The sequence below is a fragment of the Rattus norvegicus genome, chromosome 9 (genome assembly GCF_021556685.1).
Source record: "Rattus norvegicus strain SHRSP/BbbUtx chromosome 9, alternate assembly SHRSP_T2T, whole genome shotgun sequence".
NCBI classification, from domain to species: domain Eukaryota; kingdom Metazoa; phylum Chordata; class Mammalia; order Rodentia; family Muridae; genus Rattus; species Rattus norvegicus.
Window position 1 is genome coordinate 54,158,866 of NC_141542.1, and position 22,223 is coordinate 54,181,088.

General features: G+C 51.3%; 1 protein-coding gene across 2 annotated transcripts; it reads left to right on the forward strand.

Moving 5' to 3' along the window:
• The first annotated feature begins 132 nt into the window (after window positions 1-132).
• On the forward strand, window positions 133-22,085 carry Zap70 (zeta chain of T cell receptor associated protein kinase 70). 2 transcript variants are annotated; one of them, NM_001012002.1, is given in 13 exon segments: window positions 133-231; window positions 9,663-10,073; window positions 10,649-10,809; window positions 17,411-17,549; window positions 17,640-17,724; window positions 17,804-17,847; window positions 18,017-18,068; window positions 18,393-18,576; window positions 18,950-19,156; window positions 20,073-20,265; window positions 20,355-20,495; window positions 20,586-20,698; window positions 21,706-22,085. In NM_001012002.1, coding segments are annotated over 12 exon segments (1,845 nt in total). In that variant the 5' UTR covers window positions 133-231; window positions 9,663-9,671; the 3' UTR covers window positions 21,830-22,085.
• Window positions 22,086-22,223: the final 138 nt, after the last annotated feature.

Consider the following 22,223-nt stretch of genomic DNA (forward strand, 5'->3'; position numbering starts at 1 on the left):
GAAATGTGCTGTACCCCGCCAGGAGAATGTGGCCTGTGATTTTCCTTCCACACAGCATTTTGTTGCTTTGACGTCAACTTCAAACACAGCTCTCTTTCCTGTCTTCGCATCAAGGAAATAGGTTGAGCAGCAGAGAAAAGTGTTGGTGAGAAAAAGTGCACCAGGGACAGCAGGCCTTGCGGCTAGGCCCTGCCGTGCTCTGTGAGCTGTGGTAGCGTCGAGGGTGTCCAGGTGAGTGGCCGCCCTTTGGTTTTTGGGGACTGGAGCCCCAGGTGGAGGGAGTGTGAGTGGATGTCAGTCCCTTAGTCTTATCTCTGTGTGACGAGGGTGGGGCCCACAGGGACCTGAGGCTGGGCTTGTGTAGGCCCAAGTGGTGGGGACTGGAGAGACTTCAAGTGGCCTCCTGACTTTGACCACATATCACCTGCTAAGGCAGCCCAGATGGAACCATCCTGAAGGTAGCCTGCCTCCTGGACTGGCCTAGGACAGAGTGATGGCTTTAACTCAGGAGGATTTAAGGGACTGAACTGGGTGGTGTCTGGCTGAAGGTGGAGCGAGTAGGTGCCCCTGGGGAAACAGGTCACTCAAGGGGTGCCGGCAGGCTGGCACAATAGGCCTCTGAGCCTGGACAACAAAATGCCAGTGGCTCTTGTTCCACTCATGGACAGGTCATATTGAAGGCTGGGGCAAAAGAACCAGTCACTAAATTTCCGCTCAGTAGCTGTGTATCCATAGGACGTTTCTTGGCCTCTCTGAGCCTGGGTTTGCGTGCCTGTAACCCAAGCAGACACAGATCTGGCTGCCTGTTAAGTGCCTGCCTTGTTTGTTGGCTAAGAGGCTGGAGGAATATCTCAGACAGCAGGGTCCGTATGGTGAACAGCCACATTCCTTGCTCCTGTCTTAGCTAGGACATCAGGCACACGGTAGGTGCTTACTGGGGCCTTGCTGAAAGATGGGGGTCATCAAGTCCTAGGTTGGAAGATGTAAGGTGCCACCTGCTGAGGTTCCTCTGACAAACCCAAAGTTTCTTTTCACTTCCCACCTGACCTTCAGTCTCACCTGTGCGACCCCAGCAGGTACCCTGGTGGGCCAGCAGCCTGGATGGTATTGACGCTTATACTTTTAGGGCCAGGGGCCTGGGTCCATCTAGATCTGCCTGCTACTTATTGCTGTGTGACCTTGGGCAAGTCACCTCACCTCTCTGTGCTTTCACAGTTTCTGTATCTGACACATCATTCCCAGAGTCCTTGTGGGGCTTGAGGAACCTCACCTGTGTTCAGGGACATAGTAGGTGCTGTATAACTAATTGGTTGTTAGGCTAATTGTTATCATTAGCTCTTGAGGGTCTCAGGCCCTGACCACAGATTCCGGAAACTTCTATGGGGCTGTAGCATCTGGACCACCCCATGCACACCACCCCTGCTCAGGCCCAAGGATCAAGGGAGGGAGTCATGCTGATCTAGGGTCAGCTGATGTCACCTGTCCCCAGAGGATGCCAGTGTCTGGAGATATTTTTGGTATGAACTTGGGCAATGCAGGCATGCAATGGGTAGATGCCAAGAATGTCATCAAACACCCCTCCCTACCGTCCAGCCCCTCCCTCACCAGTTCCTCAACTCTATAGGACCCTGTCCTGGGTCACCCCGATTCTTGATTTTTCCTACCTTTCTTTTACCGTGGCTTGAGATCCGGAGGGCAGAAGCTGCCTTGCTTAAAGGGTCATGCAGTTCCCAGCATCCAGTGAGTGGAGGCTGGGCTGTGGCTCTAACCTTACTACAGGGCTGGAGGGACATTGTCACATCAGTTAACAGATGCTCAGCGAGCTGGATTTTTTTTTTTTTTTTTTTTTGGTTCTTTTTTTTGGAGCTGGGGACCGAACCCAGGGCCTTGCGCTTCTTAGGCAAGCGCTCTACCGCTGAGCTAAATCCCCAACCCCGCGAGCTGGATTTGAGACCGTCTCTGGCCCCAGCAGCTGGGCACTCAAGGCCTTGCCAAGTAATTCAATGGCAACATTGGGGTCTGTGGGGACATGGAGTCCCCAGGGACTCGGCTCAGAGCTCTGCATTCCGCTCTGCATGGTATTAGTTGGAAACATCAGTGTGGGTTTCTGTTGGGCCTGTGTAACTGTGGGTCAGGTTGGGAGCCTGACACCAGCTTCTCTGAGCCTCAGTTTCCCCAGCTGAGGAATGGGAGTAACAGTTCCCAGGCGGCAATGGTGCTGAGGAACAGGTTAAGCGGAGTAGATCCTAAAGGATGCCCCATGGCCTTGTAATGAAGCTGGCCTCGTTCTCTGTGTGGGAGGGAGCAAGGGCTATGATGGAAAGGGGGCTGCTGTGGGGTGGGCCTGGAGGAGCCAGGCTCAGAGAAGTCATAGAAAGAGTGACAGACAGTGACCATTAAGGCTGGGAGGTGGGAGGTGGGGGCTGTGGAAGGCTCCCCCTCCTAGGTACCTGGTGCATCCTGGGAAGGATGGTGGAAACGTTCTGGCAGAGAGGGGCAGCTGGAATCCTGGAGCATAAAGTCAGGACAAGGGCATGGCTGGCTTAGGCTCCTGAGCCGGTCTTCTCAGCCCTGTGTGCTAGAGGGTGAAGCCCCCAGGCTGCCTACTCTCAGCCCTTCCTGTGACCCTCATTCTTGCCTGTCTCTTGAAGGGGTGTCCCTGTTCATCACGGGCAATTGTAGATCTTCTTGGCTCTCAGATGTTTAGCAACAGTGTAAACGCAGCATGCAAGGGACCAAGATGTCAACATATTGATACATGTGTATCATATTTAGTGGTAAAGCCCAGAAAGATGGGCTTGGAGTGGAAAACCATGGAGAGGCTGTGCTAGAGGGAGGTCAGGGTACAGACACTATTGGAGTGGAGGAAGGGGTTATATAAGCAGTGCCGAGACCCTGAACTTGGACATCGTAATTGTTGCATCCCAAACCCAGGGGCTTGAGCAAGTAGACTGAGCAGGCCCCTGTGGCTGGAGGGCAGGCAGAGTGGATTGTTAGCACAGGAAGGAAGCAGGCAGCAGCTCAGCAGCTCTGAACATCGTTCTCGGCCCTGTCTCAGAGCAGTGGTGAGCCCAGCTTTCAGGTCAGGTCCACGCCACCATTCTCTAGGAGATCTGAGACCCTGGGATGCAAATCTCTCCTGGAAAACCAGGGAGGAGCCTGTTGCCTTCTATGGCATGCTTAGTACAGGTAACTGCGGTCACTGGTGCATATCGTATGATCAAGACGGGTTATCGTATAATGGAGATGGGACTCTGCTGAGTGACAAATCCCAGTTCTGTGTCTGTCGTGAGGAGCTCGTTGCGGCCTAGGAATAAGCAATCGTGGCTTCAGAGGGACTCTGGGTGAAGGCTATGGGGCCTAAGGGGGAGGGAGAGCATGGGGGGAGAGCACAGGGGGCTAGAACAGAGACACAGTGATTCTGGATAAGTAAGAGAAAGTCTGCAGACCGAGTGCGATGTCACATGCCAGTAATCCCAGCACTTGCAGGGCAGAGGCAGGAGGATTGGTATATAGAAAGGCTTCGTTTCAAGAAGGTAAGGTGTGGGGCTGGGGATTTAGCTCAGTGGTAGAGCGCTTGCCTAGCAAGCGCAAGGCCCTGGGTTCGGTCCCCAGCTCTGAAAAAAAAAAAAATGTAAAGAAGGTAAGGTGTGTGTGGCGGCAGGCTGGGAATATAGCTGAGTGGTTAGACTTTGTTATACCAGGAAATAATCTTGACATGGTGGTTGCTGAAGCCGATATAAGCCCCAGTGTCGAAGGTAGAGGAATATGCATCTCTGTTAAAGCAGCGGGAGATGACGACTTTCTACAGGCGGGTCGGGTCAGGTCAGATTCACAATAGGGGTAGGAACACTGAAGACCAGTGAACTTCCTGCTTAGTTCTGGGATGACTCACAGCCTTCATTGTGCCATGGGATGGCAGGGATGATGTTCTAGACATGGCGTTCTTGCTCACAGTTTCCCAGAGGGTGGTGGTGACAGTGTGGAATGTGGTCGTGAGTCCCTGAATAATGTCAAGGTTGTCCATGGGCGACACTGGCCAGGGGGCTGAGCGGTTGGTGTTGCAGGAAGCAGTGCTGATGGTCCTGAGTGAGTCGAGCTTCCTGTGATGTCCATGGAGGGGCATCAGCCTAGGGGCCAGAGATGATGACCCTCCTGGCTCCAGGCTGCAAGTGCTGCTTTGACCTTCTTCATGGGGTTGAAGACACCAGTAGAGTCCACGTTGGCAAGCTCTCCCTCCTGGAAGATGGAGGGGAACCTCCTGTTGATGAGATTCTCCCATTCTCGGCCTTACTGTGCTGTGGATTTGCTGTGGGAAGAGTCATATGGGAACGTGTAGACCATGCAGTGAGGTCGCTGATGGCACAATAACCACTTTGCAGAGTTGAACACAGCCGTGGCGAGTAGGTGTCCAACCTGGACATGTCCATTTACTCTGGCTTCACTGTCATGTCTCAGGGCACTGAAGGAGAGGGTGTGGTGGGAGATAATCTTGGGATGGGAAAGAGGAAAGACCATAGTAGGCTTCTTAACCCAAGCCCTGCCTGCTTCCTCCCCTCATGAGGCCCTTGGGTCAGCCCAGACAGAGTTCCTGGTCCTGGTGGGCTTAAAGACACACTCAGGACAGACAGTTGGTCTGAATGAGAGGTGTTGTGCTGGCTCTGAGTCTAGGTTTGCACTGGGAGGCCACAGGTGAGCGGGACCCTGGGAGCAGCTATGCCACACTAGTCTGGCCTGGTTGCAGGCCGGAGATAAAGACTTGTGCTAACATTTTGCCCCTGGCCTTTCATCTTCTGCCTATTTCTGTCATCTTCCTCTAGTCTCGGCATCTCTGGCTACAGTATCCCTAAAGACTTGGTTCCTATGTTGTATGAATAGGAGAATGAACCAGAAAAGCCAGGGAGGTGGATGCAGGCAGCCCTGGGCTGGCTACCTGTCAGCAGGACGTGATTGTCACAATGGCTGTCACATTAGTAGGACAGTGAATAGAGGAGAAACAGTGAACTCCTACCTCTGGGCCACCTTGGCCTTTGGTCTGAGATGCCAGTCTTGGCTTGCAGCCTTGGACTAGACCCCTGAGAACCAACCTTCTTCAGCTTCTTTTCTATAACCAACACCCGACTACCCAGGCTGCACCTGTGGCCATGTGGGTCAAAGCTGCTCAAACCACGTGACTGACAGCTTCCTGCCACAGTTTCCTGCTCCAGAGACCCCCCCCTCCCCAGAATATGTCCTCACTCCTCTACCCTTGCTGCCTTATCCTGCAGCCTCATACTCTGTAGAGCAGCCTTAGGAATCTCCAGGAATGGCTGGCTGGGTCTGGGGAGAGGGTAGACATGGAGGGGAGAGGAGAGAGGGAGAGGGAGGGAAAGGGAGGGAGAGGGAGGGAAAGGGAGGGAGAGGAGAGAAAGAGAAAGAGGAGGGGGGAGGGCACACTCAGTAAAGTCCTGCATGGACTGACATCTGGAAGTAGGTCTGAAGCGAAGCAAGTAACCCAGGCTGGCTGGAGCAGAGGGCAGAGGAATTTTGATCCAACGAGGGAGCCTCAGTAGTTTCTTGAGCAAAGGAGGCCATGGTGACAGAATCACTAGGAGCAACTTGCAGTGCTCAGAGCTCAGCTCAAATGGAAAGAGACAGTGGAGAGCTCAGCTAACCACAGTCATTCAGTCTGCAGGTGAGGTCTGGATCTGTTTGTATTAATAGAAACTGTTAGTGGAGATCAAAGGAGGTGGTGGTGACGAAAACCAATCTCAGGGTAGAGATATGACTTGGGGGAGATGCGTGTACAGCTTGGGTAGCTAGGGCAGGGTGACCCAGTAAGGGGGCAAGACTGGAAAAGGAGAGAGAGAGAGAGAGAGAGAGAGAGAGAGAGAGAGAGAGAGAGAGAGAGAGAGAGAATGAATAGGAAGTTTAAGGGCTGAAGGGGTCAAGCAGAGACTTTGAAAGGACATGAGACCAAACAGAAGGGAGGGGACATGACACCCATTCCCCTGAGAACCTACAGAAGGGAGGGGACATGACACCCATTCCCCCGAGAACCTGGCATGGAGCAGCAGGCGCTTGCCTGGTCTCACCCTAGCCGGGTGGAGCAGGACGCAGGATGGGTGAGAGCTGGAATAGGAGTCAGCTAGATGGAGACGGGCGGGAAGCCGACCTGACCCACTAGCAGTTTTCCTGCTTCTGATCTTACTGAGTGTGTGAACTCTTTTCACCCTTTGTTTAAAAAATGGAGGTAGTTTACATCCACTGATGTCTTCAGGCCGCCCCTGGAAGAGGTCTGATCTGACAGATGTGTGCAGGCAAGAAACTGCTACTTTTGTCAAACTGTAGACTATTCCCCAATTCCTTCAGTCCCCTGTAGTGGGGCCCCACCTGCTGCCACTGACAGGGTCTCCATGCTGCAGCCGGGTTTGCAGCCACTCCGCTTTGCTCACTCTGCTCGCCGCGGCGCGGGCTACACCGCAGGCACCTGCTTCTCTTTACCTGTTGAGAAATATTTACACCACCCTGAGCGTTTGCCACTTGTGAATAAAGATTGCTATAAAACTGCCATGGGGGTTTATATCCGGTTCTATTTTTTTCCCCCAAGGAGCCTGTAACCTGGTGACTTGTTTCAAGTAGTCTCATGAAATACTCTCTTAAAAGACTCTTTTTAAAAAGGTTCTCTTGGGGGCTGGAGAGATGGCTCAGTGGTGAAGAGGCTGCTCTTCCAAAGGACCTGGGTTTTATTCCCAGCATCCGCATGGACTCATAACTGTCTATAACTCCCACCCTCTTCTGATCTCTGGGGCCCCCGGGCACATATATTATCTACAGACATACACGTACACAAAACATTCATATTGCATAAAACACAATAATTTAGAACATTAAAGGATCCTCCCTCTCTCCCTTCTCTCCCTTTCATTTTTTGGTTTTCTGAGACAGTGTCTCACTACCTCAGCTGATCTTAACTGCATCCCAGTCTGGCCTGGAACGCAATCCTTTTGGTTCAGCTTCCCGAGTACTGAGATCACAAGTTGTGTGTCACCAGGACAGTTTGGAAACCACCCTTGTCCCAGTGGAAAGACAAGGATTGGGTTTCTGATCACTCCTTGCCACTAACTGTTGTGGGCAGGGCAGTCCCTGGCTTCCCATCATGCATCTGTGTCATGTGATCAGCAGCCCCAATGGCTGCTCAGACCAAGGCCTCGGCCTGCTCCACCCAAGTATCTTCTTCAGCTTCTGCTTCTATCCCTGGACACTCTTAGCAGACAGTCCTTGTACTCTGGTGCCTTTATGTGCCTAAGGAGGACACTGAATCGCTTTCAGTTCTTTCTGGGTCAGCTCAGTAGGTAACAGGAAATTGTTATGATGAGCTAATGTTTTTTACAACATTGCAGAAAAGCGAGAATATACTGAGAGTGGAAAGAATGAATGGTCGTCTCATATTCGGCCCTGGATTCTGCAGCTCACATTCTGCTCCGCTTATCAGAGAGATCGGCCCTCATTATTCACAGATTCCGCATTTGAGAATTCACCTGCTGGCTAAACTTTGCAACCTTCAAAATAATATGGTGTTTTCCCCCATGTTTTCAGACATACACTGGACGGAAAGAATTATTGAGTCACATCTCCACGGAGCATGAGTAGTAAGGGCTCTGCTTCTTGTTCCTTTGGGGTGGTACATTTCTTGGGTCTTCCCATCTGAGGCAGAGGCTCTGTGACAGATCCAGATCCAGCCCAACAATGTGTACTCAATCAGGTGTTGTGAAATGCACAACACACACACACATACACATACACACACACACACACACACACACACACACACACACACACACACGCGCGCGCGCGCGCGCGCGCGCGCGCACTACAGCTGGCTCTGATGGGAACCCAATGCTATTAGGCAAATGCTGAAGACAATGAGATGAGACAGGAGGACCCCAGGTTCAAGGCCTGCCTAGGCCTTACCTTTAAGTCTGGTGTATTGATGCAGGTTTATTTTCCCAGTACAGAGGAGGTGGAGGCAGGAGGATCAAGAGTTCAAACAGTCTTAACACCATAGTTTGAGGCCAACCTGGGCTACATGAGACCCCGCCCCCAACCACTCAAGCCCCATCCCCATTGGCTACAAATTGACCACATGACCAGGGCATCTAAGTGTGCATTTGATCTTCAGTGCTCATAATTCAGTGTTTGTGGAGATTTTTCTAGAACTACTGTGCATAGCAAGAATTGACAATCTTCTTACCTGTCCTTCTGCATCCATTGTGCGTCCTTGAGATGTTTCTCTGTGCCCACCATGGCCTGATCTGCAGTTGGGGCTCTGTGTTCTGTGGTTCTTCTGGACAGAGCAGATAACAATGAATCCTAATGCACACCGAGTTTTGATTAATTCAGACACTCTTGTAACCCAAGCCTGAACAAGGTACAGGGCACTAGCAGCCCTTCAGGGAGTTCAGGGTAGACAATTTAAAATTACTTGCCTATCAGATTGTCTGTCTGTCTGTCTGTCCATTTGTCTGTCTACCTAAGATTCATCTAGTATGTATGTATCTATCTACCATCTATTTATCTCAGATCTATCTATCTATCTATCTATCTATCTATCTATCAGATTTGTCTATCATCTATGTATCTATCTCAGATCTATCATCTATGTGTCTGTCCATCCATCCATCCATCCATCCACCCACCCACTCATCCACTCGTCCATCCATTCATCCTAGGCTGACCTTAAATTCATTTGACCCTCCTGACTCAGCCTTCCAAATGTTGGGGTAACAGACCTGAGCCACCATGCCTGTCTTGCCTCCCTCCTTCACTCTCTCCCCCAACCACACACCCGTTTTGTCCTAATGGCTGCATCGCCGTTAACATTAGAGTTAAATCCTGACTCTTAACCATCTTTCTATGGATGGAGAGTCAGATTAGTTCATACTTTCCGAAGCTGGTTCAGGTAGGCAGAGGACCGGGGCAAAGGGAAGGCCAAGGGAGTCCTCTGTGCAGCCAGGAAGGCTAGCCTTGCTGCGCCTTACATTTTCCCCTCCTGTTTTTTTTTTTTTTTTTTTTTTTTTTCTTCAAGACTCGCTTTCTCTGTGTAGCCTTGGCTGTCCTCTGTAGACCAGGCTGGCCTCGAACTCACAGATCTACCTGCTTCTGCCTGGCGAGTGCTAGAATTAAAGGTGTGTGCCAACAGCGCCCAACTTCCCTGATAAAAGTTTTTTTGAGGAGATGGTTCCTCCTTATCCTCATGCTCTGGGCTGGAAGAGGCCCTTTTAGCCATGGTAATGTTTTTTTTCTCTCTTACATCATTCTTAAAAGTCCAGACTTCAATCTGTTACAGTAATGGTCACTCCTCTCTATCACACTACTGACCGCCGCCTTCGAAAGGGAAGGAAATGACCTGCATTTCTGGTTTACTACCTTCAGCCTGAAATGTAAAAAAAAAAAAAAAAAAAAAAAAAAAAAAAAAAAAAAAAAAAAAAAAAGGCAACATGTGTTTGGGAAATAAAGGGACCTGGGAATCTTCCGGGTGTCTGGATGCTGTGCACAGGTCCCGGAAAAAGTCAGAAGTGGGTTACGGACTTGGATAGGTGACAGGACAGCTCCTCTCTGGAACTGACCCCTGTGCAAAGATGAGACTCCCTGACAGCCTTGCAACGCCTCTGCACCCACAGGGCCCAGCGATGCCCGACCCCGCGGCGCATCTGCCATTCTTCTACGGAAGCATCTCGCGGGCCGAGGCCGAGGAGCACCTGAAGCTGGCAGGCATGGCCGACGGACTGTTCCTCCTGCGCCAGTGCCTGCGCTCGCTGGGCGGCTACGTGCTGTCGCTAGTACACGACGTGCGCTTCCACCATTTCCCCATCGAGCGCCAACTCAATGGCACGTACGCCATCGCGGGCGGCAAGGCGCACTGCGGCCCGGCCGAGCTCTGCCAGTTCTACTCGCAGGACCCCGACGGACTGCCCTGCAATCTGCGTAAGCCATGCAACCGGCCGCCGGGACTTGAGCCTCAGCCCGGGGTCTTCGACTGCCTGCGCGATGCTATGGTGCGGGACTACGTGCGCCAGACCTGGAAACTGGAGGTGAGGGTGTGGCCAGAGGGGCGTGGCCGGGCATGGGAGTGGCGTGGCTTCCAGAGAGGATTGCTGGCCCCATGGGAGCTGATGCTGTGTCTTCACTGGCTTGCAAGATGCTCCAAGGCCTGGGATTTGGAAGCGACAGAATGCTGAGGCCCTAGTTGACCCCATGACCTGGAAGGAGGACGTGTGGGTCCGGACTTGGTGGCAGCTTGTCTTGCGCAGCCTGAGTGATGCTGTGGTGCTTGAAGGTGCCAGAGAAGACCATGAAGGGCAGGCCTATGGCCTACAGTTGGATGGCAGACAGGGACTATGGGCTGTATGCATGTGCTATGTATGCTTGAGCCAGAAATTGAAGCTGATGAGCTTCAAACTGGGCTAGAAGGTGAGGCCTGGCCACAGTGCCTCTCTGGCTGTATTAGGAAGGAGACCTTAGACCTGGTGGAGGTTCCCCCAACAACTTGCAGACACAGGTTAGTGGTGCCTAGGTGGGTGGGTTTCTCTTCCAGGGAGCAAGCAAGTGGGTTCTGGTGGCTGGCCACTTGGCCATTCCCATAACACTCCTCTGTCTTCCTTCTCAGGGTGATGCACTAGAGCAGGCCATCATCAGCCAGGCCCCACAGGTGGAGAAGCTCATTGCTACCACAGCCCACGAGCGAATGCCCTGGTACCACAGCAGCCTGACTCGCGAGGAGGCTGAGCGCAAACTCTATTCTGGCCAGCAGACCGACGGCAAGTTCCTGTATGTGGGGCAAGGGGATCCAGTTGATGAGGGGCCAGGGTTGAAATCCTGGGAGCCAGGTGGGCGGACCAGCGTGTGCACGTGGGCTCGGAGAGCAAATGTGTCTGTGTGCACATGCGCAGAGGTACTTTACTACGGTGACGTCCTCACAGTGAACTGGAAGGACTCCAGAACTGGTGCACCTATATTGAGCCTAGCTTTTGCCGCCTGCAGGCTATGGGACTTGTGCTGGGTAGCAGGCAAGGATATGGATTAGACAGGGAGGATGTGGAAGCAATTGGTTCTACAGGTGCCAGCAGTATCTGCCCGAGACCTGTGTAGAGGATCAAGGATTGATCCATGCAAAGCAGTAGCAGTCCTTGTTCCTTGTGTGACCGTGTCTTTGTGCGTGTGGGTTCACGCAGCTATTCCTGAGTTTGTTATGGTCAGGGACTCTGTGAAGCTCTGCTGGGCATTCATTCGAAAGCCCGGCTGGGGGCTACTTTCTTGCTTGGATGTGAGTGTATGGTGTATAAATGTTATTCAGCTGTCAGTCAGTCACTCAGGCATCCAGTAGGAGAAAACCCCAGTGTTTACACCAAGTAGCCTGAGGGACAGTCCCTAGTGCCACTCTTCTCTTGGGTGCTGCTGGGATGAATCATTGCTCTACCTCCTCCCCCAGGGCTGTTCCTTTCCCAGGATCCACTTGGAGGAACTGACCCTTGACCCTTGATTTCCACCACACGTGAGGTCTGTGCAGAAAGCCTACAGGTCTCCCTAGAGATACAGTTCTCTCTCGGACTTTGCTGTTGGGAGATAGGGAAGAATGTGTATACAGGGCTGGAGAGATGGATCAGTGGGGTGATCCCAGCACCCACGGGGTGGCTTACATTCCCCTGTAACTGCAGCTCCAGCCGGTCCAGCACCTCTGGCCTCCACAGGCACCTGCACTCACACACACATTGCCCACCTCCCATACATATAATTAAAAATAATAATCGAGTGGATCTCAGGGAGAGGGGAGATAGGGTGGGATGGAAATGGGAGGAATGAAGGAGGGAACTGTGGTTGGGACGTATTGAAAACAAAAATTAAATAATGAAATAGTAATAAGAAATATTTAAAAATGTATATGTACACACAGTTATTTAACAACACATATATATGCATGTATGCATTTATAATATTTATTCTACCTAACAGTTGGAATATAAATTGGAGGGATATTTCTAGTGCTTTTGAGGGAGGTGTTTTTCCATCTTCACAATGTGGGGATTGAACCCACTGTTGGGATAGAAATCGCGGCTCACATCTGGGCAAACCACACCAGGCCAACATGGTCTCATGTGGAGAAGGTTTATTGGGATAGCAGAGACAAAGGTGAGGGTAAGAGAGGGAGAAGAGAGAGAAAGAAAAGAGAGAGGAAGGGAGAGAAAGAGAAGTGAGAGGGGGCAGGAAAGATCTGCCTTTTATTTGAAATGTGATGTAACTGCTCCCAGGTAAAGGTGGGAACTGAACCAAAGGTATGCTGGGAATGTATGGCCATTGCCATGGCAACAGATGCCCAGGTGACCAGGTGACATCACTGCTGGAGGCAAAAGCAGTTCCTGATATCAACACCCATGACTTTGCCTACTGTAGGCAAGCACTCTGTCACTGAGATGTATTCCCAGGCAGCCCTGAGATAGCTCTTAATTTCTGATTAATGATAATTTTTCTGGGGCTGGGAACATACCCAGTGTTAGAGCGTGTACTTAGTTCCGTCCCCAGGACCACAGTTTAAGAAAAGAGATGAGGTTCAACTTAGAGCACAGTGTGTGTGTGTGTGTGTGTGTGTGTGTGTGTGTGTTTTAATTTAAAAAGTATTCTTTCTAATTATGTAAATACATGGGTATCTGTGCTGTGATGCTCACATGTATGCGGGTGACTGGGGAGGTAACTTGGGCCCTCTGCAAGAGCAGTATGTGCTGTCACTGCTGAGCCATCTCTCCAACCAGAGAAGACAACCTTTGAATAAAGTAGCTTGAGCATCTCCCCCATCCCGCCTAAGAGGAAACCTTTGCATTTGTATCAGTTAGCTTTTGCAGTGTAACAAACTGTCCTCCAATCTACTAACTCTACACTTGATCTTAGCCAAAAGGCCGAGAAGCGATCAATCTACTAACTCTAACCCCACCATGTTTACAATTTTGTGAGGCCTCTGAGCAATTCTACTTAGGTCAGCTTGGCTGGGATTCAGTAGGCTGTACTAGTTAGGGTTAACGTCGATGTCTTGCCACACCATGACCAAAGCCACTTGGGAAGAAAGGGTTTATTTAGTTTATGCTTCCAAATCACTGTTCACCATCAAAGGAAGTCAGGGCAGGAAGTCAAACAGGGCAAGAACTGGGAGGCGGGAGCCATGGAGCAGTGCTGCTTACTGGCTTGCTCCGCCACGGCTTGCTCAGCCTGCTTTCTTATAAAACACAGGACCATCAGCCCAGGCATGGTCCCACGGACAATGGGGCCCTCCCCCCTCAATCATTAATTAAGAAAATGTGCTACAGATTTGCCTACAGCCCCATCTTATGGGAGGCATTTTGTTAGTTGAGGTTCTCTCCTCTCAGATGACTTTAGCTTGTGTCAAGTTGACATAAAACTTCCCCAGCCTGAGGAGCAGGTGCGCAGAGACTGACTGGCTCTGACTGGTTGCTGTTTAGCAAAAATGTACTGACCAAAGGTGAAGCCTGCAAAGGTTTTACGCAACAAAAAAAAAAGTTGATTAGGACAGGCGTAGAGCTAGTAGTCAACTGAGATAAGAGAAATCTCTGAAAAATCAGAGCCAACAGGTGAATCAAAGAAGCTCGTAGGATCAGTGCTGGTGGGAGCATGGCGCCGGTGGGCTGGGGGCGTGGCAGGAGCTGCGGGGTGGGGCGTGACGGGGGCGGTACTGGGGCTGGCAAACAAACACAATTCAACAGTGGTATCACGAGGGGCAGGGACTCATTCAGAGGATGGTCAAGCGCCTGGACAATTAGCTGAGGCTGGCTTTGGCTGGAGACCCCGGCAGGTTCTCCTGGTGAACCTTTGTCATCCACTATGAGGATGGAAATGCCTGCTTGCTCCCTGGTCCTATTTGGTTAGAACTCTTCTGTCCATCCTTTAACGCTAAGGAGGTGCCTAGCTTTAAAACTAAGATGTGTTTCTTGTAGGCAGCAGAGAGATGGATTTCCGTTTCTTGATCCATGCAGTCAGTCTGTATTTTGATTGGAGAATTGAGGGTATTGATATTTATTATTAGAATGTGTTCATTGTGGCCATCACATCGTTGATTTTTGTTCTTGTTTGTGTTCTCAGTGGCATTTTCTGTTTTAATAATTATGTCTTTGTATGTCTCTCCACAATCTGTCTGCTATGCTCAGTCCTCTCCTTGTCCCCCAAATAAGGCTTTCAGTGTTTTCTTTAAGTTTGGCTATACATTTTTTAAAAATTAATTAATCTATTTATTCATTTAATGTGTGAATGCTCTGCTGCATGTACACCCGCATGCCAGAAGAGGGCACGGATCCCATTACAGATGGTCGTGAGCCACCATGTAGTTTCTGGGAACTGAACTCAGGACCTCTGGAAAAGCAGCCAGTGCTCTTAACTCATCAGCCCTTAGCTATAACATTTTAAGGCTGTTTATGTTGCAGAAAGTTTTTTTCTCTCTCCTTCAATTGTGGCAGATAGTTTTGCTGGGTATATTTTAAGTTGTGTCTCGGTTAGGGTTTTACTGCTATGAACAGACACCATGACCAAGGCTACACTTATAAGGACAACATTTAATTGGGGCTGGCTTACAGGTTCAGAGGTTCAGTCCATTATCATCAAGGTGGAAACATGGCAGCATCCAGGCAGGCATGGCGCAGGAGGAGCTGAGAATTCTACCTTTTGTTCCAAAGGCAAACAGAAGACAGGCTTCCAGGCAGCTAGGGTGAGGGAATTAAAGGCCACACCCACAGGGCCTCACCCACTCCAACAAGGCCACACCCACTCCAACAAGGCCACACCTCCTAACAGTGCCACTCCCTGGGCTGAGCATATTCAAACCATCACAGTTTGGCAGTCAGTCTTTTAGGACTGTGGCATGCATGTTCCAGGCTCTTCTGGCCCTCAAAGTTTTTACTGGGAAACCTGATATATGCTGATGTTTATATGGGACTTGTATTTTTCCTTTGGCCCCTCTAACTACACTTTCTTTGTTATATGTACTTAATGTTTTAATGATATGCCCCGAGGACTTGCTTTTCTGGTCTTGTCTGTTTGGTGTTCTGTAGGCTGCTGTATCTGTGTGGGTGTGTCTTTCCTTAGTTTGGGGAAACTTTCTTCTATGATCTTGTTGAAGAATTTATCTATGCCGATAACTTGAGATTCCCCCGCCCCCCATTCTAGGGCTTGGTTTTTTTTCATGGTGTCCCAAAATTACTGTTTTTAAAGGTTTGTGTGTCTGTGTGTGTGTGTGTGTGTGTGTGTGTGTGTTCCTAGCATATGTGGTCTAGACCCTCTATCTTTGAGATCTGATTTTCTCTCTCTCCTACTTGATTCCTTCCAGTGTATGGCTTTCCTTTGAGTTTTCTAGTTGGGCTTTTCAGTTCTGTCTTCAGGTCGAGTCCTCTTCAGTGTTTCTATCTCCTGACTGAATCCTGTTCACGCCCTGGATTGCCTCCATCTTCTCCTCAGCCCCCATGCTGTGTTTTCCTGGGCATCGCTCCAGCAGTTTTTCTCCATAAGCTTTCTCCTGCACGTCACTGACCCGTTTCATCTCATCATCTTTAAGCTCCTTAATTCTTCAAGAAGTTTGTGATTGGCTAACTTCTGTGTCCCGGAGTCCATCCAGGGCAGTCTCAACCTTCCTAATGCTGCAACCTTTGAATGCAGCGCCTTGTGTTGTGGTGACCCCCAACCATAAATCTATTTCTGTTGCTCCTTCATAACTGTAATTTGGCTACTGTTTGTGATGCAAACATCCGTGTTTTCCAATGATCTTAGGTGACCCCCATGAAAGGGTCTTTCTATCCCCACAGGGGGTTGCAGCCCAGAGTTGAGAACTGTTGATGTAGGCAATCCTCGTTGGCAAGCATTTCTACAGGATTGGTAGGTTTTGGAGAAAAAGATAGTGGCTTGATCTTTCATATTGGTATTCTTGTGGTGAAATCTGGGCGTGTGAACTTCCTTTGTTCTGAATTTGTTATGGACAGAGCAGGTTGGGGAAGAAGAGAAGGTGTGTGGGAAGGTTGGGTCTAGAGATTGGAAAAAGCTTGGATGGAATGAAGGCAGGGGGACAGAGGAGACCGGGCTTCCTGTTCTAAGCCTGGAGTGTGGGGGTAAATCTATTGGATGGAAAGGATATGACTTGGGAAAGTCCTGTGGTTTGGGGCCAGGTAAGGATGATCCTGGACCAAGCATAGAATCCTCTACAGTGAAGGCTAGACTAGGCTGTGTGCTGGTTGTAGGACCCAGGCTTAATCTAGTGGATTACAAAAAAGGGTATAGATGGGGAAGTTAGGGGCACTCACTAGGCTAACCCCTGGAGGAAGGGAGAGGAAGTCTGGGTAGCTAGAGGGTAGAGAAGGTTGCTCAGAAAGGACCTGTGGATCATTGCAGGTAGAACAGGTCTTTGGGGAAGCCTTGCCTACAGTGCAGGTGCAGATGGTCAGAATAGGCTGGGGCGCTGGTTGTGGGACCCAGGTTGTGGACAAATTAGGCCCAGGCTAAGACATGAAAAGTCTGAGTATGGAGTGGAGTGGTGGAAACAGTGCCCAAATGAAGGACCTTACATGACTCTTATATTTGTACAGTGACATGCCTCTTCCAATAAGACCACACCCCTCCAACAAGGCCACACCCCCTCCAACAAGGACACCCCCCTAATCCTTCCCAAGCAGTTCCACTATCTGGGGACCAAGCTTAGATGATCTTTTGGGGGGATCTCTTCTTATTCAAACTATCACAGTGGCTGAGTGTCAGTCACTGGTGGTCAAGTAGTCCTCCCATTATACTGTGTTGTTTGAGGTGTTGAATGATTTTGCCATGGGGTTTCATGTGGGGCTGCCACTGTGTGATTCTCAGTTCAGTATGTGTTTGGGGTGTGTGTGTGTGTGGTGTGTGTGTGTATGCGCACAAGCATGTGAGTGTGCACAGGGATGGTGGCCAGTGTGCGTATGTATGTGTGCACACACAGGGATTATAGGCCCCTGTGTCCTTCATGGTTGAATCTACCCCTCGCGATTGGGTCCCCCTGAGGATAACTGCCTCTCAGTGGGTAGCAAGTATAGAGGAACAGGTAGCTCCTGGGTGACCTACTTCCACTGTTCCATTTCCACTGTGGGCCATCAGTATTCCCCTGGGAAGGGATTCCATTGGTAATGCCTTTGGATTACCACATGTTTCCTCTCCTCTTAGCTTCCTCCCCCATCTCCCCCATGGTCACCGTGAGATGCAGAAGTTTGCTGACACCCAGCAGTGGTGGCTTTTCCCACGCTCTGCTGTTGCTTCGGGAGGTTCCAGCTGTGCAGCCCATAGCATGTGTTAGTAACTGAGTCACAGGAAGCCCCCCCCCCCGTGTTGCTGTAGCAGTGACGCCCTTCCCCCCACCCTTCAGGCTGAGACCCCGGAAGGAGCAGGGCACATATGCGCTGTCCCTGGTCTACGGGAAAACTGTGTACCACTATCTCATCAGCCAGGACAAGGCTGGCAAGTACTGTATCCCCGAAGGCACCAAGTTTGATACGCTCTGGCAGGTAGGCCGCCCCTGTTCTCAGGAGAACCCTGTGCTGCTGTGCTCAGCTTGAGGTGGGGGGGGGGCGTCCACCTGACCCCGCTTTCCACAGCTGGTGGAGTACCTGAAGCTGAAGGCAGATGGACTCATTTATCGCCTGAAGGAGGTCTGTCCCAACAGCAGTGCCAGCGCCGAAGGTGAGGGGGGAGAGGCGGGAGGCAGACAGGGCTAGGAGGCCTGTCTCCCATACTCACTGTTCTTTCTGCTCCCCAACAGCTGCTGCACCCACGCTCCCAGCCCACCCATCCACATTCACTCAGGTGAGCCAGTGGTACCTCAGCGTTGAGACTGGACATTGGGAGGATGAGTGGAGGGAGGTTGGGGGTGGAAGAGAGATTGCAGGGGACTGTCCCTAGGATGTCCTCGGCAGGCATGGGTCTTATGAGAGGGCTGGGTTTCGCTGACTGCTGCTGACCCTGTGACCTTTAGCCTCACAGACGAATTGATACCCTGAACTCAGACGGATACACCCCTGAACCAGGTGAGCTGGAGAGGCGGGGCTATGGGTGCGCTTATGCCCAGATGAAAGCAGGGTCCCTGGCTGGCCCCGTGGGACTTAATGAGAGATGACAAAGCCAGAGCCATTGCCAGGGGTCTGCCCCGCACACAGCAATGCTCATAGTCATTGCATCCACCCACGTGCCTGTGTCTCCTGGTGCATACCGACACATGAGGGTGGGTAAAAATCACAGCCCATGGCCGTGAGTCTGGTGTGTCTGAGCTTCTTGTGCTCTCTACGTGCTCCACCCCCTCTCCTGTTCCCTCCCTTTCTAACCTGGGAGTGCACGACCGTATGTATACCCAGCACGCTTAGACAAGCCACGACCGATGCCCATGGACACGAGCGTGTACGAGAGCCCCTACAGCGACCCCGAGGAACTCAAGGACAAGAAGCTCTTCCTGAAGCGAGAGAACCTCCTCGTGGCCGACATCGAACTTGGTTGCGGCAACTTTGGCTCAGTGCGCCAGGGAGTCTACCGCATGCGCAAGTATGACGGATCCTTCCGCCTCGGTGTGGGCATCAGAGCAGAGGAGCTGTAGGAGCCGGGGTGTCTGTCTCATGACAATTCGCCCGAGAAGCAGACTCTAGAATGGGATGGGACGTGCTCATGCTGGATGGTTACCTGGAGAGCCTGGGAACCCCTGAGAGGGAGACACTGGCCTATGCTACGGAGGGCTTGGTTAACCAGAAGTTATAGCAGAGGGGACACTGCTATTCCCTGGGAAGGTGTCTTAGGCTGAGGTAGTCCAGAGGGTACAACGTAGAACTTAGGGGGCGGGGAGGAGGACAAGAGAGCCAGGCCGGGACTGTGCTTGCCCAGTTCCCACCTGTGCTGTGTCTGTGGCCATGCGCCTGGGCAGGAAGCAGATCGACGTGGCCATCAAGGTGCTAAAGCAGAGCACAGAGAAAGCTGACAAGGATGAGATGATGCGGGAGGCCCAGATCATGCATCAGCTCGACAACCCCTACATTGTGCGGCTCATCGGCGTGTGCCAGGCAGAGGCGCTCATGCTGGTCATGGAGATGGCAGGAGGCGGGCCACTGCACAAGTTCCTGATTGGAAAAAAGTGAGCCTGGGGATGGTGGGGGTTGGGGTGGTGGGGAGTGGAGGGTAGAGAGGGAGGCAGGGGGACAAGGATTGGGGGGTGCACACAGACAGACATACATAGGCAGACAGAAACACAGACAGATACAGACAGAGAGACAGAAAGAAACAGAGACAAACAGATACATAGAAACAGAGACAGACAGATACATACACAGAGACACACAGACAGAGATAGACACACAGACACAGACAGTTAGACAGAAACAGATAGAGAGATAGACATATACACAGAGAGACAGACACATACACAGAGACACAGAGAGACAGACAGATATATACAGAGACACACATATAGAGACAGACAGACACAGAGAAACACAAAGACAGACATAGAGACACACAGAGACAGATAGAGAGACACAGAGACAGATAGACAGAGAGACACAGAGACACACAGAGACAGACACACACATACAGAGACACACATACAGACCAGAGACAGACACACACATAGACAGATATACACAGAGAGACAAACACACAGAGACAGACACACACAGAGACAGACAACACAAAGAGAGACAGACACATAGACCCACACAGAGAGACAGACAGACTGACACACACTGAAACACAGACACAGCAGACAGAGAGAGACAGAGAGACACAGTGCACGCCAGTTCTTTACTTCTTTATGGACATGCCTGCCCTATGTGTACTCTGATGCCCACACTCATACTGAAAAGAAGAGCTACTGACTCTGTTTCCCCACGGGCACCGTGGTGTGATGGCAGGATCTGTGCCTAGGGCTCCTGTAAACATTGAACACTTAATAAAGCTCTTAGCATCTGGCACTGCCAACGAGGACGTTCTACATGGCAGCCGCCTCACCCATGCCCCATGGAAACCTAACTCTGCCATCCCCTCCACCCCAGGGAGGAGATCCCGGTGAGCAACGTGGCTGAACTGCTGCACCAGGTGGCCATGGGCATGAAGTATTTGGAGGAGAAGAACTTTGTGCACCGTGACCTGGCAGCCCGGAATGTTCTACTGGTCAATCGGCACTATGCCAAGATCAGCGACTTTGGCCTGTCCAAGGCACTGGGTGCTGATGACAGCTATTACACAGTGAGCGCCACCCCAGCAGTGCCCAGGTGGAGGTGCCTGGTAGGCGAGGGGTCCCGGGCTCCTATCCTAGCAGCTTCTCCCCTTCTCAGGCCCGTTCTGCAGGGAAGTGGCCTCTGAAGTGGTACGCACCAGAATGCATCAACTTCCGGAAGTTCTCCAGCCGCAGTGATGTCTGGAGCTATGGGGTCACCATGTGGGAGGCCTTCTCCTATGGCCAGAAGCCCTACAAGGTAGGCTGGGCAGTTTGGCAGTGGTGGACTGGGGAGGTAGGTAAGGGACCCCTGGCTCCTCACCCATGCCTTTGTCCCTGTCCTGAGCAGAAGATGAAGGGCCCTGAGGTCCTGGATTTCATCAAGCAGGGTAAGAGGATGGAATGCCCTCCAGAGTGTCCGCCCGAAATGTACGCGCTTATGAGTGACTGCTGGATATACAAGTGAGTTCCAGGTGGGAGGGGATGTAGCCATACAGCCCTGGGCCTGGAGAACAAGTCCTCATGCCCAATCAGCCCTACCTTTAACCTTGGTATTCAACTCAGAGTCACCCCCATGTCCCAGCCTTTCCCAGCTCTACCTTTAAAGTTTTTTGTTTTTTTGTTTTTTTAAATTTATTCATTTGTTATATATATATAAGTACACTGTAGCTGTCTTCAGACACACCAGAAGAGGGCATTGGATATCTTTACAGATGGTTGTGAGTCACCATGTGGTTGCTGGGAATTGAACTCAGGACCTCTGGAAGAGTAGTTGGGTGCTCTTAACCGCTGAGCCATCTCTCCAGCCCCCCAACTCTACCTTTAATCTGTTCCCATCTGTGCTTGGCTCCCTGACGCACTGGCCCTGCACTGCAGCCTATGGCCATCACCAGCACACAGGGAATACTAGACCATCACAGTCACATTGTCACCTAGTGTGTTGTTAGTGCTTAATTGTCGACCCCTACTAGCCAACACTCAGCATCCAATGACACGGGGAAGCCACTTGTGCTGGAGCCAAATCCTTAATACACTTAACTCCCAGCCACGAGACCCCACTCCTACCAGATGACAAGTGAGACACCCAAACAAGCCACCTTCTAGCCGTTGTGAAATATGACATTCCGACATTTGATACAGTCCAACAGACAGGGATGGGTCCATGCCTCATGTAGCCAACCTGGCTGTATTTGACATCCTTGTTCCCTGTGGGTAGTGCTGTCCACTCTGAGCTTCAGTGCCCCTTCTGTACCTCCTGGACAGCTCTCAACACTATCTGGTTATCTGTGAGCTGTAAGGCAGGAGCTCTGCTCGTTAAGGCTGGGTACCCTGGAATTCCATCCATCTCACACCGAGGAGACCTCATCCAACAGCCCCCCTCCTCTGAGCCCCAAAGTCTGCCCCGACTCCCCATCCCTCGGTACTTTTGTGCCCTCTGTCTGACATTGGGTTCTGGGTCTTCCCTACAGGTGGGAGGATCGTCCCGATTTCGTGGCTGTGGAACAACGAATGAGGACCTATTACTACAGCATGGCTAGCCGGGCAGAGGGACCCCCACAGTGTGAACAGGTGGCCGAGGCTGCATGTGGCTGAGCCCCAAGCCTCCCTACCCTCAGCCTTGCTTAGTTAGCCTTACTCTCTCTGCACAGGATGGGCTGTATTCAGGAGCCCAATCGACCGTCCCATGTGATTCTCCCCGCCTCATGGCTGGGGCTGATGGGACACTGGTAAACATCACCAGTGGGCCGAGAGTGTATGTGCTCCCAAATCTACTTCCGCTATTTCTGTGGGAGCTCAGAGTCCTCCAGGGGTCACTGTCATTCATCGGAATAAACTCCACTTCTCTTTACTTTCTCATCTTCTCTGGGCCGGGCCAGGAGCTTGGGAAGGGCTGGGCAATCGAAAGGAACGGTGAGAAAATCCAAACAATTTCCTGCGTAGGCCCCGCCCTCTAGGTACCCCGTGGAAGACAGGACTGGCATCCTTA

Coding starts and splice junctions, on each gene's coding strand:
- Zap70 (XM_087565168.1), top strand. CDS start 3,127: ATGCAAATCTCTCCTGGAAAACCAGGGAGGAGCCTGTTGCCTTCTATG. Junction 17,848..18,016: donor ACCCATCCACATTCACTCAG/GTGAGCCAGTGG, acceptor TGTGACCTTTAG/CCTCACAGACGAATTGATAC. Junction 20,699..21,705: donor AGTGACTGCTGGATATACAA/GTGAGTTCCAGG, acceptor TCTTCCCTACAG/GTGGGAGGATCGTCCCGATT.